We start from the raw sequence: 15,754 nt of genomic DNA, 5'->3' as shown, positions 1-15,754 counted from the left end.
CTCCACAGATAATCAGTTTTATCTCTCTATAATCTGTGTCTTCTTCACCATTCACCATACTTCCTATTTTAGCCCAACTGCAAACAGATATAAACCCGTCTACTCCTACACTCAGGTTATTTATGCAAAGCGTAAAAATCTAAGACCCAGAACTGACCATAGTAGGACATCAAATGTCAATCAGAGAATATAAATTTTATCCCAACCCTCTGCCAACCAATTTCCAACTCCGTCTCACTTTAGTTCCAGTTCATATTCACTTGTGTGGGATTTTATTAAACGGCCTTTAGAGTTAAACGTGTTTTATAACGCAGAAAGAAAATCGTATCACATGGGACTGAACAACCTAAGTTGAACCATGTCTATGAGGAAAGCAGAAGTCACACACTGAAGGCAGGCGAGATTGTCAGCAGCATTTCATTCAACAGAAATGTAGGTGCCATTATTAATGCAGATGAAATTCCCCTCTTGTTGAATAAACTCAGGTGGTTTTGGGATGCTAGCACGCTCGTATGTTAGTATGCTGGTATGCGCTCTGAAAAGCTTGCTCTTCAGTCATGAAAGGTAAGTGGTTTCCTACAAAACCACAGGAGCTGAACCAAAAATAAATTCATCGCACACCATGTAAATAATACCGGCGTGATATGAAAGCTGCTCAGTGTAACACTGAATTATGAAACCAGGAAGTATATCCTCTGTTACCCAGAGGGTAACCATCGAGTGTAACAGGTTGGACAAGAAACGTGAGTAAGGCCAGGATGCTAGACTGGGAAGACATTAGGGTGGGTACTCCAAAAGGATAAGATCAAATGGGTCCAATGGGCCTTCCTCTTCCGAACTGATCTTATGGTCTACGTGGATAATCAGTAAGGCCGAGAGATTGTTTCCTGAAACTTTTATAATATAATAATAATAATTATCCTTGCATTTGGTAGAACACCTTATCGCGTCTTTGAGACATCTCAAAGCGCTTCCCAGAATATACTGTAAAAGTGTAGTGACTGTATATTTTGTGGGCGAAACATTGGAAGTTATCTCTTCGAAACAAAGTGTGTACACGAATGCGCTGAAAGCAAGCTACTCTATTGAAGGCCAAAGGCTTTTTTTTTTTGGATCAATTTATTCCTTAAGCAAAAACGGACCTCGACAAGAGAGGTGAACCCTGTAAGTTTATCCATCAAACGACCACTGCGTAGAACTTCAGCTTTAACTGGGCACACTGCCTTTTAGCGAAGTCTGAAATTAGATCTTAATTGCAGTGAAATTAAACTGTAGAGAGCGCAAAACTAGCACTAAGTTAATGGGGGAATTTTATTGATGCTTATTTATGTCGACTCTTGCTTCCAAATTTAAAATCTGTGTCATTGTCAACATGGATTTTCAGCTTCTCGGGGATCCCCTCTTGGGGTTGGTTTGACACCCACCCTTAGAAAGGGCTCCCAATGTAATGGCAGGTACTTCCCCCTCCCCCTCTGAAGGGTCATGTCTCATAACTCAAAATATGTGGTCACTTAATCCACCACTGTTTGTGGGACGCTGCTGTGCGCAATTGGCTGGCACGTTTCGCCCACAATATAAGCAGCCAATTCACTTTACAGTATATTCTGTGAAGCGCTTTGAGACGTCTCGAAGATGTGATAAGGTACTATATCAAATGCAAGGATTATTATTATTATTAATAATATTATTATGTGCATAAGGATAAAAGGATCTGCCAAATTCTCATAAACTGGTGGAACTGTGAATGGTCTCCTGTTGTTCCCTGTTTTGCTATGTTTCTATAAGTAACAGCCGCGACACTGAGACTTGTAAATGATTACAAATCTTGTCTTAGGGCACCACCTGGAGGATGTTTCAGGCATTATTTGCAGACACAGGAAACCAGATTCATGTTACATAGTCGTGATAATAATAATAATAATCCTTGCATTTGATATAGCGCTTTTCACGTCGGGAGGACATCCCAAAGCGCTTCACACTGTAAAGTGAATTGACTGTATATTTATGGGCGAACGCGGCAACCAATCGCGCACAGCAATGTCCCACAAACAGTCGTAGATTGAAAATGACCAATTTAACTATTGTTTTGGGTTTTTGGAGGGATTATTATTAGGCTCTGTGTGGAGTAAGGAAACTTGCCCGAGGTTTCACCCTCTGCCGGGAATTGAACTCGGGTCTCTCACTTGCAAAGCGAGTGCTCTAACCACTGAGCTACAGGACTCCGTAGTATCGGAGGAGGAGTGGGTCTCCTTGGAGCTGAGCTGCCTCCTGACTGACGGGCTTGGCAATATAATGTCAGAATCAAATCAATTCTCTGTAGAGGTTATGGAGGCTGGTCCTGTAGTATTTCCAGGACACTGCTGATGACAGCACAGTCCAGCCTGGCTCAGTGGCAGGATTTGGAGGGGCAGACCAGTCACTGTGGGCAGGAATTCTTCTCACTCAACTCCCGTTAACCCTGCAAGGCAAAGCCGTAATGGGTAGAGTGGTCCTCGCTGGACAAGCAGCGGGAAGCTTGCCAGACAGCGCTCTCGATGGTAAGCTGGGTAAACTCCAGCAGTTACCCCAACGCACACTCTGGGAGTCCCCAAGCCTTGGTTCTTGCCGGCCTGTGCCTAATAATCCCTGGTGTTAGGTAAACAGTGATGCATCTTTTTAGGGAGAGAGTGCACCTTCCATCCCAGGCACGGAAAAATCTCCAGGTGTTTGTGTGTCAGACGTGTGTGGTACTCTCAGTCTGGTTTGGATACACTTAAACCCAGGATGGACGGCTTGCCACCAATGTCAGACAGCCGGCTGACACAAAGAAGAATAATGTACGTAATAACATTTGTTAGTTAAGAAGTTACTTGGCTGAGGGTTTGCGCTGTGCACAGTCCATGGATGTATTCAGTTCCCACTCACTGCACTACAAATTCTGAGAGTGAGCGCAGAAATTTTGTTTTTTTTAACATTTACAATATATTAAATATCATTTTATTTGATTCATAAGATAATTCATATCATTTAATGTCGTATAATAAATAGTCAGAGGTATTTTAACACTTATAACCTATCATGAGTATTAAACCACTGGTGTGCAGTTCGTATTCTCAGCTCCATCATTTCTGAGCCGGCAAATGATAACAATTTAATCCTCAATAAGCAACAAAGATCTGGTGCGGTTTCCTCCGAAAGTGATCTTAAAACCATTGACTGAAATGTCCGCCAGGTGGCGTCCCAGGACGGGGTTATTGCTGAGGGTCCTGTCTATCTGGATGTTAAAGATCCCACGTTCCTAATGATTCCAAAAGCAAAGGTAGTTTCTCCCGGTGTCCTGGCCTGCAATTCCCCCAGATTAAAAAAAAGCGAGTCATTCAATCGCTGGGCGCAATTGGCTGCCACGTTTCACCCACAAAGTACACAGTCACTACACTTTGCAGTATATTCTGTGAAGCGCTTTGAGACGTCTCGAAGACGTGATAAGGCTCTGCATCAAATGCAAGGATTATTATTGCGTTATTCACTTCATCGCTGTTTGGGACCAAGCTCGCTGCCACATTTGCCCACCAATACACAGTCACTACACACTACCGAAACCTCTGTGCAACACGACGTATGAAACTCGAGGCTGGTTTATTAACTTCGACATGCTTCCGTCTTGCGAAGCGCGTAAATTGAATTACATTTTGGTGCAAGTGCCAAGTGCGGTTTGTTTGTTTCCGGGATGAACTGTTTTGAAAAGAAAACTGTTAGAAATTGATTCGATTGTTCCTGATTCGTTTCGCCCACAAAATATACAGTCGATTCACTTCAGACGTCTCTGTGACATGACAAGATTCTGTCAGATGTAAGGATTATTATTATTAGATTTGGACTCAACTGATGCAATTTGCATCTGAAATTGCTATATTTAGTAGACTGCACAGCGTGTTCACCCCATCAGTAGGAATTTATAAACGATTTGATGACTGACTGAGCAATAAAATACTCCTGAAAGGTTGTAAAATGTCACAGAACGGAAACAAGCCATTTGGTCCATTAAAATCAGCAAACACATCCCATTCTTGGCCTATCTGCCCTACAGTCGAAGGACAAGCTTTCAGCCATTGCTCCCCCGCTCTATGGAACTCCATTCCGGAGTCCCTCCAACTCGCTCCTTTTTGAAACATTGAAACAGGAGTAGGCCATTCAGCCCCTCCAGCCTGTTCCGCCCTTCTATAATAACACGGTTGATCTGTATCTCAAGTCCAATTACTTGCCCTTGCCCTATATCCCTTAATACCCTGACCTAGCAAATATCTATCCTCAGTCTTGAAGATGTGAATGGATCCAGTATCCACAGCCTTTTGGGGGAGAGAGTTCCAGATTTCTACTACCCTCTGGGTGGAAAACTGCCTCTCCTGATTTGACTCCTAAATGGCCTTGCTCTAATTTTGTGACTATGTCCCTTTGTTCTGGATTCCCCCCACCAGAGGAAATTGTTTCTCCTTTCCTCCTCTCATTCATGGCCCCTCTCAAAATATGTCTCTTTGACCATGCTTTTAATCATTTTTTTTCCTCCGCACCCTCCACCCCACTCAGCTCCCACCCACAGCTCAAGCACTTTGAGAGGTTCTCCCAACGTGAAAGGCGCTATATGAATGTATATTGTTATTATCATGGTATCGTTGGCACATGGGAATATGCTGTGAAACCTTGCATTTTTCACCCATACATCACTGGTCCATGTTGCTCTCTTAGATTGATCTCACGAGAAGGGAGTTTCTCCTGGTGCCCTCCCTTTGCTCTGAGACATTATCCAACGGAAAGGGCGCTGTATAAATGCAAGTTGTTGTTGCTGTTGACCTGGCTGTACTTTTGTTTGTTTCTGGGGTGTTAGATAATCACCAATAATCACCAACAACAACTTGCATAGCGCTCTACACGTTGGAAAGACATATAATCGTCACATCACATGGTCAATGTTTCGTCCGACCATTTCTAACGCAGACTACCTTGGGGTGATGGGAGGTGGTGGGGTGTGGGGGAAGGTGTATCTTTATCATCTGCGGTGCAGTGCGTAAACTATTGGAGACTTATGAAAAGTTCCGAAAAAAAGCCACAAGCCAAAAAATGTCCGTTCAACTCTATCTCAATTGTTCGCTTGTCGATTCGCTCAGGGAGGTGTGTCTCAGGCGTTCGAAAGCAATGCTCAGTTTTTGAATAACCCAAATTGAATAAGGTTTGATTTCACAATCTGACAGAGTAACGTTTCAAAACCGCTGTATGGAAATAGTACCAGTGGTGGCTGGAAGCAGGCAAGGGGTTGTGCAAACAAAAGCCAACTCTCTGAACTCTGTCCTTTTACAGGAAACTTCTACCCAATGAAGAATTAAGTCTCGCTCGCAACCGCAGAATTATACCTCTGCAGTGTGCACGGTACAGTTGGCTTTTTGACTTGCAACCCAAAGTTGTGTAGAAAGTGCAAAGGCACAATGCTGCAGTTTCCAATAAGATGGGCGATCATCAAAGTGACCCTCTCTCGAATTGGAACAACTTGTTCCTGTTCTACACAACGATGAAAGTAACAGACGTAAGAGAGAGGTCCACATGTCGGCGAGTCCAACATGAGGGAGTATGAACATTAATCAGCCACGAATGAATCTAAAAGGGAGTTTAGGAGGAACATCTATACTCAGAGGTTGATGAGAATGTAGAACTCACTGCCAGAATTGCACAGTACTGTATATAGTTTAGGACAGGACATATCAAGCGACTGCCAGGATGGTAGAAGGCCAACTTGATGGACCTTGGTCTTCTTTCGCCAGCAAATTCTTATGTTCTTATGAATTCACGCATACGCGCATTCATAACATCGAGGCTTGACCATGCAAACTCCCTGCTTGTCGGCCTCCCTAACTCCTCCCTCCATAGGCTGCAGATCATCCAGAACTCTGCAGTCCATGTCCTCTCCCACACCAGGTTCCATGACCTTATCATCCCTATCTTCGCCCGACTCTACAGGCTTCCCATCACACAGATCAAGATCCTGTCCTCACCTTCAAAGCCCTCCATGGCCTTGCTCCCCCCTACCTCTGCGACCTCCTAACCCCCCCTAGCAACCTGCTCGCTCCCTCCGCTCAGCGGGCTCCAGCCTTCTTCACGTCCCCCGTCTCGCCTGCCCCGCCATTGGCAGTTGGGGCTTCTGTTGTTGTGTAAAGCCATGGTTTTGGCTGAAAGCATCAACTTATTTCAGAGGAAATTTCATGCATACATGAAGGAGAAAAGAATAGAGGTGCAGGAGAGGTGGAGGCTTGTGTGGAGTGCAAACACCAGCACGGACTAGTTGGGCTGTAACATTCTATGTAAAGTCGTGCAGGTTCACTTACATCATATTTCTTTGCAGCCAAATTGGAAGGTGATTGTAATTTGTTTGAGAACCAATTCATTGATGGAGATTACCACTGGAATATTTTCACCTGAGTCCATTGAATGAGGTACTAACCATTGCTTTTACAGGAGGCCACACAGTCAGGGTAACAGTTTAGAATGGCTTGCCTTGTTACAGTAGAGCATTATAATTGGTAAAGTAATCGTAACATCTAAAATGATATAATACTGGAGAAATATCTTAAAAGGAAGACCCAGAAAGGCTATGGTTATGACCCGGGAATTGGGATTACGTTTCAGTGGATGAGATAGCATCACTCTCAGCTTTCAGTCAGAAGGTTGTGGGTTCAAGCCCCACATCGGGACTTTGAGCTAATAGTCAGTGGCGGCCAACCTGTGGCCCGCAGGCCGGAAATGGCCCACGGGGCCATCAAGAAGTGGCAGTGGTTAGTCGATTGGCGGATCGCTTTCTGGGGGTAATAATCCCTTAAACAAAATGGGTTATCGACTGCCGCTTTTCGCCCACAAAACGTACAGTCCCAATCCGCAAGCATTATGATTATTTATTATTAGTAGTAGTATTATTATTATTACTATTATAATAAGACCAGCCCGCCTTTCACCCCCGTCAGGCGGGGTCAACGTAAAAGCATTTACCTCCAGGTTCCACGTTTTACGAACATACTCCCTCAGCATGCTGTCCCTAAGACTGTCGAAGACGCCGGATTTCGGCTCCACACCAGACGGCCGGATGCAAGGCTTGCGAAGTACGCAGCACAGTCCGTCAGCGTCCCGCGAGTAGTACTCACACAGAATCTCAGGCCCACAGTGGGGCTTCCCGCCAGAGATGGCCAGCGTCCCATTCATCTGCCGTTCAATTGTATAGTGGTAGATCTTCGACTCGTAGGCAATAGATATGACGTAGCCTCCAAGGCTGCGCAGACATTGACGCAGCAGGAAGAGTCCGTCAGACATCCCCCCCATCCGTAGGTATTCGTCGGCTTCTGACCGGGATATGCTGCCGAAGAAAAACGGCAGACAGCAGGCAATGTCACGCATGGTCGCTGCAGTTGTCTTTGCTTCAGGGTCAATGCACCGAGTTTGTCCTCCTTTTGTACCTATTTCGAAAGAAAAAAAATCACACACAGACACACAATGTAATCCTTGCATTTGATACAGCGCCTTATCACGTCTTCGAGACGTCTCTAAGCGCCTCGCACCGTAAGGCGAATTGATTTACAGTCCATGTAGAATTTCAGCCTGCCCCAAAGCCAGGATGGACATGGAAATCGGAGGTGGCATTAGTATTAATTAGTCCTTGCATCTGAATTCAGCGCCTTATCACGTCGCGACATCGCAAAGAGCTTAACGGGATTTTACTCTGAAGTAAGCATGTAGGGAAACGCCAATTTGCACACAACAATGTCCCATAAACCGCCCTGAAGTGAAATGATGTGATCACCAAACCAGTGGTGATTTTCACACCAGTGATAATTTTCGCAAGGCTTCACCCAGTCCCACCCCAGCCTGCGCGACCCGCTTTGTCTTAAAATTTACAATCCGGTAGAAGCGTGGACAATCGGCAAATTTAAATCCTTATTCGGAAGACGGCGTCTTTCTTTTTTAGGAGCTGCGGAAAAGCAGCTTCCGAAATCCTGGCCGGGTTTGAAGCTTTCCCACAATGCTGCCCAACCTGAAATTTTCAGGTACCATGGTCAAGGCGTACAGGCTAGGACTAGGTGGAATTTTAGGGCCTGCGGTCACTTCAGTCAAAAATGATCAGTGGCCATCAGGAATGAGTAGCCTCCCGCCAACCCCACCCCCAGGAGTTCGGTGACCATTTTGGCTTGTGATAATTATCTGCTATATTTCCGCAGGGCCTCAATCTCCAAGTTGGTTTTCTGCACGTTTATTTTAAGGAAAACCGCTTTCAAAGTTAAGACTGAATGCACTTCATTTGCCACAATCTGGACGTTTTGAAATACCACTTAAGTGGAGCAAATCTAGACCCAGGCGTACGTTTCCCCAATAACATGCGCACGAAGACAGTTAAGTAATTGACGTGTGCAAGTCCCAACGTTAATAATAATGAGAAGTGTCACGAAGCAGTACACTTGAGGTGTCCGCTTTTGCCTCATTTGGAAACGCTCTCACTTAAGGGTCAGAAAATGGCGTGTTGAACCCCCCATGTCAGGAGTTGAGCTCGCAATCCAGGCTGCGGGCCACTAATTAACTATCCTCCATCGAGGCGCTATATAAAGGCAAGTTGTTGTTGTTGACATTCCTACGTGGCGATTGGAGCGAACTGCATTGTCATCCTTTGGAAGAAGCGTTAAACAAACCAAGTTTTCTTCTGCCCGTTTTGTCGAGCGGATCATGAAGAACCCAGGGAACTATTGAACAAGGATTGACCCAACTGTTGACCCAAAAGTCCTCCCGTTCGCTAATGACCAATTGATCGTGAGGATTGCACCCTGGGGTGTTGGGTGCTTGTGGGTCTTTGCTGCACGCAAAATGACTGCCTCATTTGCCTACCAATCAACACTCACTCGACCCAAACAGCAGCCGTCGTGTAGTGTTTTGATGCTTGTACACATTATCATAACGCAGAATCTTCTTGCCAAGCGAAAGTAGCCGAGGGCAGTGGAGGTTGTGTAAGAGTAATCAGCAGGAAATAAGACTGGCATTAGTTGTGAGTTGTGCAATGTCACATGAAATCAATAACAGATTTGGTCCAAAGCATCTATTCAATTTAATATTCCCCAAAATGTAATAACCAAATGCTTATCAATTATGGGATACCAGTAACAGTGCTTCGCCCACAGAATACACATTCAATTCACTTTACAGTATATCCTGTGAAGTGTCTTGAGATGTTTCAATGACAGGATAAGGCGCCATATCAAAATGCAAGGATTATTATTATTAATATGGTACATTTAGTCACTGCTATATGGAACTATACAACACAGAACTATTACATGTTGTATCACATGCCTATGTTGCCTGATGTAATGGGGAAAAGGTGTGACTTGACACAGCGGCTTCTGTGTAGAAATAATTCGAACTGAATGCATGTGGTTTCAGCAGGAAGTAAGCAGGCCACAAGCAGTCAATGTTATCCTTACTGCACTGGCCTAAAGGAGCTGAAAATGGAAGTTAGCATTGCGGCCCCTCTTTCTGAGGGTACAGTGTCCGATCGTGCACCAGCTTTGGTTACATAACCAAAAAGATCACGTCGTCGTAACATCTCAATGCTCTCCACAGGATTTGCTCTAGAGAGAGTGACTGTGTACTCTGTAGGCTAAGCGTATACGTCACATACATTATATATATACATGACAATGGTGTTGTTTTACAAGCAGTCCTGTTAGAAATAGTTCTTTATAGAGTTGCAAACACTCTGGAGAGACATGAGTTTGTTCGAAATAAGTTACTAAATCTAGGACCTATGCTGCTTGAAGCAATTGGTGTAAACTCCTACTGCTTTGTCATCATTTAGTATGTGTCTGAGCCCAACTCAATTAGAAGCGCTTTCACCTCCGAGTCAAAAGTCTGTAGGTTCAAGCCCCATGTTAGGACTTTAAGCTCACATTCCAGGCTGACTCTCCAATGCATTGCTAGGGATTTTGGAGGTATCGACCTTCACATGAGACATTAAAACCGAGGTCCTGTTCAGGTGGATGATAAAGATTCCATGGCACTGCCCGAAAAGAGAAGAACATTGTCTCCCAGTGTCCTGGCCAACAATCCCCGGATAAAGCAACAACAACTACAACAAAATGACATTTGTATAGCACCTTTCACATCGGGAGGACGTCCCAAGGCGTTGGACAGACAGAGTTACGGACCCGAGCTGAGGGTCAGGGTGTATATTCATATATACATGTGTGTATGTATGTATGTAAAAATGGACTGTTTGTGGGGCAGTACTGTGGGTAAATTGGCTGCTGTGTTCACTTAGAAATACCCTGTTGTTACATATAACGGAAATTACTGTGAACAGCTTTGAGACATTCAATATTATTATTTATTACCATCAGCATCTAAGCGTGAATGTTGGCCTCACTCATACAATCAATTCTACATCACTTCCCGCTCACGTATCTTCTAAACTACATCTTTTCCCATTTGCTCCCAGTGTTATTGCCATGGTACACGTCCAGGTTACTTGACATTGTTTCTTAGCCGAAGCCCTTTTTCCAACGTGATTTGACAATGTGCCACGTGTTCACTTGATATTTGATACTGAGCAGGTTAAAAGTATCTGTTAAACTCCGCCAACTATTTGTGCTGCACCTGCATCATGCCTTAAAGACTCGTTCAACCACAGTTGCAAATGAGTTAGGCAAACGTATCATGGCTTCCTGTCCTATGGTTTCCTGTAAGCAATTGAAAGACAAGGTCGCTTCTGATATCTCATTTTCCGCTTGTAAATACACTTAAGCTGTCTACTCCTCACCATCAGATCATCTCTTCCAGGGCTAACCTCATTAACTTTCACCCCACTTGTACGGGTAATGAAGTATCCCAAACCTCTCTAGAAAGTAAGATTCCATCCCCGGGTGCCTTAGTCACTAAGGCTAAAAGTTTTGTGGGTTTATCTTTTGTTGACAGACATTTTGTCGACGCTCATTTTCGATTACCGGGCTCCTGCTTGTAATTTCTTTTGTGACATCAGCTAAAGGTCTGTTGGTGTAACATGTGAACTCATAATCAGAGTGGGCCAACTGGTTGCCCGGGGGCCGAGTTCATCCTTCTCCGCTCCCTCCATAGCCCGTAAGAGTTAGGTTATCTTTCTGGAGGGAAACCCAAAAACAGGATGTGATCGAAAGAGCCGGAGGGCCCTCTTCATCTAAATCTCTCTCGCGATCTCGTGAATCCAGCAGATCACCAGACGTGTGGCTTATCTCACGCCTTAGGACGTCCTCCCGCCGTGAAAGGCCCTGTAACAAACGTCATCGTACGGGAAAACCTGCTGCGACGTCACTTCCTTTCGGAGCAGAGCTCCTGTGAGGTAGCCCGACACACATGCGGCCAGCGGTTACCTGAAGAAGTGACGATTTTGCAACCCTATTTCACTTTATTGATGCGATCCACATTTCAGACAGTACTGAGGTGCCATTAAATAAAAAGCTGGCAATATTCAATCTGTGCGCGATTATTACTTTGCCTACAAGATACAGTCACTGCACTTCACAAGTACATAACGTGAAGAGTTCTTGAGATGTATTCGGCACTATATCAAATGCGGGGATTATTTTATATATATATGTGTGTGTGCGGAGCACTTTGAGACATCTCAATGGCGTGATAAGGCGCTTTATCATGGATTACTGTTATTTTTACAGTTATATCCTCAAACAAATTAAATGCAATAATTAAACAATTATCGGATTGAAACGTGCCGCATTTCACACCGGATTCCATGTGATAACGAGCACGTGAAGTCCCCTTAGGAAACATCCGATTTTGCACCCCAGCTATTGTGATGCATGCGATTTCATTTTGCTTTATGTTTGCAAGCGAACGAAGCAGTCCAGTGCGGGTGGGGTGGGGGGTGGGGGGTGGGGGGGGGGGGCGGTGGGGGAGAAGGAAAACAAAGTAATTGACAAGAGATTCTTCCTTCATTTCCTATTTGTATTTTTAAGGAAACTGAGCTGTTTGAAAATACTGTGCGTTTCCACTTTAGTATCTACAGCGCAGATTGCAGACAGCTAATAATGTTTAAGTGTGCTGCATTGCTGTCTACCTTACCATGCTTCAGGCACATTCCAGGCAGAGAGTCTCTGCCAGCACCATCACAATACATTTATTGTTGGCCCAATAATTCTGTGTGTTTTTCTCCCCGTCTGTAGCCCGAGGAGCAAAATCTACATGAGCCTTTCGGTTTGTTGAAATCCACCAGCATAAAATGCTGAAACAAAGCCCCAAATGCCAGGCTCGGCGTCGCACTATTGTAAGGAAGAACGGTATGATTTCAACGCAGACTCTCTTAACCGATAGAATTATATTCACTTGAGTAAGATGAAGCATTGGCCAGAGTGTACACCAGGAGCCCTGTAGCCTAGTGGTTAGATCGCTGGTCTTGCAAGCGAGAAGACCTGGGTTTTATTTCCGGGTGGGTAGAGCAAAACCTTAGGCAAGTTTCCTTACTCCACATACCTCTGTTTGCCTAGCAGTAAGTAGGTCTGGTACTTAGTCGATTGACAGATTGCTTTCCGGGGATAATTATCCCTCAAAAAAAATTTTTTTCACTCAATTCACAACTGTCTGCAGGACATTGCTGTGTGCAATTGGCTGCTGTGCTTCACTCACACATACAGCCAACACACTTAGCAATATATACTGTGAAGCACTTTGAGATGTTTTATCGACGTGATAAGGCCCCATATCAAATGCAAGGATTATTATGATTATTATCCTTAATCAAACAGCAGGACAGCACCTCCAACAATACAGCACACCTCAGTATTGCATTGGAGTGTCAGCTTAGACGAGATGAGTTCCAAGTCCTGACATGGGGAAGAGAAATTGAACCAAAAAGTCTCAATCAAGTCTCATGCAAGTTGATCAGATATCAGCAGGGATTTGGATTACTGCAGACCTGAACCATTTACCTCTTTCTCTCCCCCATCAATCCCCAGAGGATTTACTTAGCCCTGGTATTCATTGATGGGATCTCAGAGTAGCGTAGACTATCCCAGTTCCACATCTGATGCTTGTTGACCAACTGAGGCAGCTGAATTGTTGGAATAGTTGGGAAGAGAACTCATTTTAAAATCTCCTTGGGGAGGACAAGTTTGTAGGGCTATGGGGAGAGCGCAGGGGAGTGGGATTGATTTGAATAGCTCTTTTCAAAGAGCCATCACAGACACGATGGGCCAAATAGCCTCCTTCTGTGCTGTATACTTCTATGATTCCCCAGAGAACCCACACATGCCACGCATGAGTTATAAGACCTTCCCATTCATAAAATAAACTCCATCGCCAGCAGCCTTGTGGTTTGCTCCAGCGCACTTATCCATGGGATCTTCTGCAGCTTTTACAAAGATAGATTTTCCTCCTTATTTAGCAATAGCTCCAAAAAAAAAAAATTTTCTGAAAACACAATGCGTTTATTACACAGGGATGTTTGAGAAACCCTCACATAATAACTCATCCGTTTAACAATGGGTCGAGAAGACTGGACTAAGTTTGCAATGTTGAGTTCTCTGCTTGGCAGCTATCCTCAAGGCAAGGCAGCCGATGACATGCTGGAGAGAGCGACCTGGAGGGGAGCACTCAAGTAGATTATTTTAGTGTTTTCTCCTTCCTCATTCGTGGACCTGCGGGATGTACCATCTCCAGCCAAGAGCTGAACTCCTGCCAGGTTTCTATCAACCCCGTCCCACAGCAGGGTCGCTAAGGAGGTGAGGGAGAAGTTTCTGGAACTACTTTGCCTCTCTGCAGGCTCGTCTGACTTCCACTCGCTCCTGCCCACGTGACGGTGGGACTGGGATCAATAACGCCCCACGTTAGGGAATGCAGATGCACATCTGCATCCTATTACTCCGTGGCACACAACAACCAGCAACACCTGAACACTTAAATCGAGCTTGGAAGCCACAATCCTCAGTCAAACAGAATAATCACATTCAACATAATCAGATTTCAACACTTACTGTTGAGCTCAGAGATCTTCTCAGAGCTCTTCAGGTTTTTTTTTGTGGGGGGGGTGGCACGGGGGAGAGGTGGGGAGAAAGTCATGTGTCTGACCAGTTCAGAAACCCGTCACCGTGACCAAGAGTCTCAAAAAAAAGACAGAGAGTTCCACATACGTACGCATGGAAATTTCCCCATCTCTGGAATGGAATGCGCACTGTCTCTCAGGAGGGACGCACCCTGCTTTACTTCATCGCGGAAAGTATTAGGTACAAATCGGTGAGAGCCAAGGCTTGCAGACCCCAGAGCGTGTGTTTGGGTACTGCTGGAATTTAGCCAGCTGGAACCCCACAGCTTATTAAACATAAGTTACAGTCCATCATGGCGTCACACCATTGAACTCAATGATACCTTCTCACTGATGGGTTAATAATAATAATAATAATAATCCTTGCGTTTGATATAGTGCCTTATCACACGATTGAAACGTCCCGAGGGCTTCACAGAATGTACTGTAAAGTGAATTGAGTGTATATTTTGTGGGCGAAAGGATTTGTACCGCTTCTGCACAGAGATAGAATCATTCCTGAGATCAGTGCTGGTCTCACACTGGACACTACCAAATTGGCTGTTTGTTTCCATCCCAAATTTCCAGCTAAAACATCCCTGCGACAACGCTCCTTTAAATAACTCACTCTCCTCCTTTGAAAACCATGTGCTATAGCAATCAGCACAGCTATTCCTCACTGACTGGCTCCACAAACAGATCGGTGGCCATGTGTCCTCCTGCAAGTGGCAGAGGTTTTATCACAACAGCTGTTCGCCGAAGACAGGCCCGAAGCTAGCGAGCTGGAGGCTGGTACAGGGTGCGTTTCACTTGTAGGTTTGGAATAGCGGCTCGAGAGAAGACCGAGGTCCTGTTGAAGTTAACCTTCTGTCCAGCGCCGCTCATACCTTCACATTTCCTGAAAGCTTCAACTCTGGAAACGTCCCAAACCCTTGAATCCATACTTTTCTTCTCCGGCTGCTGCCAAAATGATCGATGGGCCCCTAATTTGGCTTGAAACTCTTCCATTTAATTTGGGGATTGGCCGATAAAAGGCTTGCAATGCACTGGACTGAATTTAGTGGGGGTTTTGTTTTAAAAAAAGTTAAAATAGAACACTTGAATCCCGTAATACCCAATGTCCTTTTTTCTACAGGATTTTCACGTGCTTGATTTGGCTCTGTCAAAGCTCACTGCCCATTTCCTGCTCCAATTAAAATGGCCAACAATAAGCTCTAAGAATCCACAGCTGCCCTTAGTATGCGGTTTGGTAATCGCACAGTAACACGGGCCCCAGATCAAGCTATACACAAATGTTAAGTGTAAGCCTAACATTATAATTAGCATTTAATCTCCGAATCACACGACTGTGGATTTGAAACCCACATCGGGACTTGGAGCTCACAATTCTAGTCTCATGCTCCAATACAATACTGGTGCGGGGTGCATAAGAATAAGAATAATCCCTGCATTTGATATAGCGCCTTATCACGTCTTCGAGACGTCTCAAAGCACTTCACAGAATATACCGTAAAGTGAATTGACTGTATCTTTCTGGTCAGATATTAAACCGGGGTCCCGTCTGCTTGTTCAAGTGCACAATAAAGATCCTGCAACACTATTTAAACAAGAGAAGAGAGATTCTCTCGGTGTCCCTGGCCAACAGTTCCCCCAAATGAAATGTCACCAGGGCATTTACTTTGCCACTGTTTG

At 44.7% G+C, this 15,754-nt stretch overlaps 1 protein-coding gene across 1 annotated transcript in view; it reads right to left on the bottom strand.

Annotated features, from left to right (window-relative positions):
• LOC103183477 (tyrosine-protein kinase ZAP-70) overlaps positions 1-15,754 on the bottom strand; it is a 42,099-nt gene that overhangs the window by 17,328 nt on the left and 9,017 nt on the right. Inside the window, exon 2 of the mRNA XM_007900985.2 lies at positions 7,009-7,469. Within this exon, the coding sequence (XP_007899176.1) occupies positions 7,009-7,410 (402 nt within the window). The 5' untranslated portion in view covers positions 7,411-7,469. The remainder of the gene's footprint in view (positions 1-7,008; positions 7,470-15,754) is intronic.

This window comes from Callorhinchus milii, unplaced genomic scaffold (assembly GCF_018977255.1).
Source record: "Callorhinchus milii isolate IMCB2004 unplaced genomic scaffold, IMCB_Cmil_1.0 Scaffold21, whole genome shotgun sequence".
Classification (NCBI taxonomy): Eukaryota; Metazoa; Chordata; class Chondrichthyes; order Chimaeriformes; family Callorhinchidae; genus Callorhinchus; species Callorhinchus milii.
The sequence above is the reverse complement of the archived record's forward strand: the minus strand, read 5'-3'. Positions and strand labels throughout refer to the sequence as shown.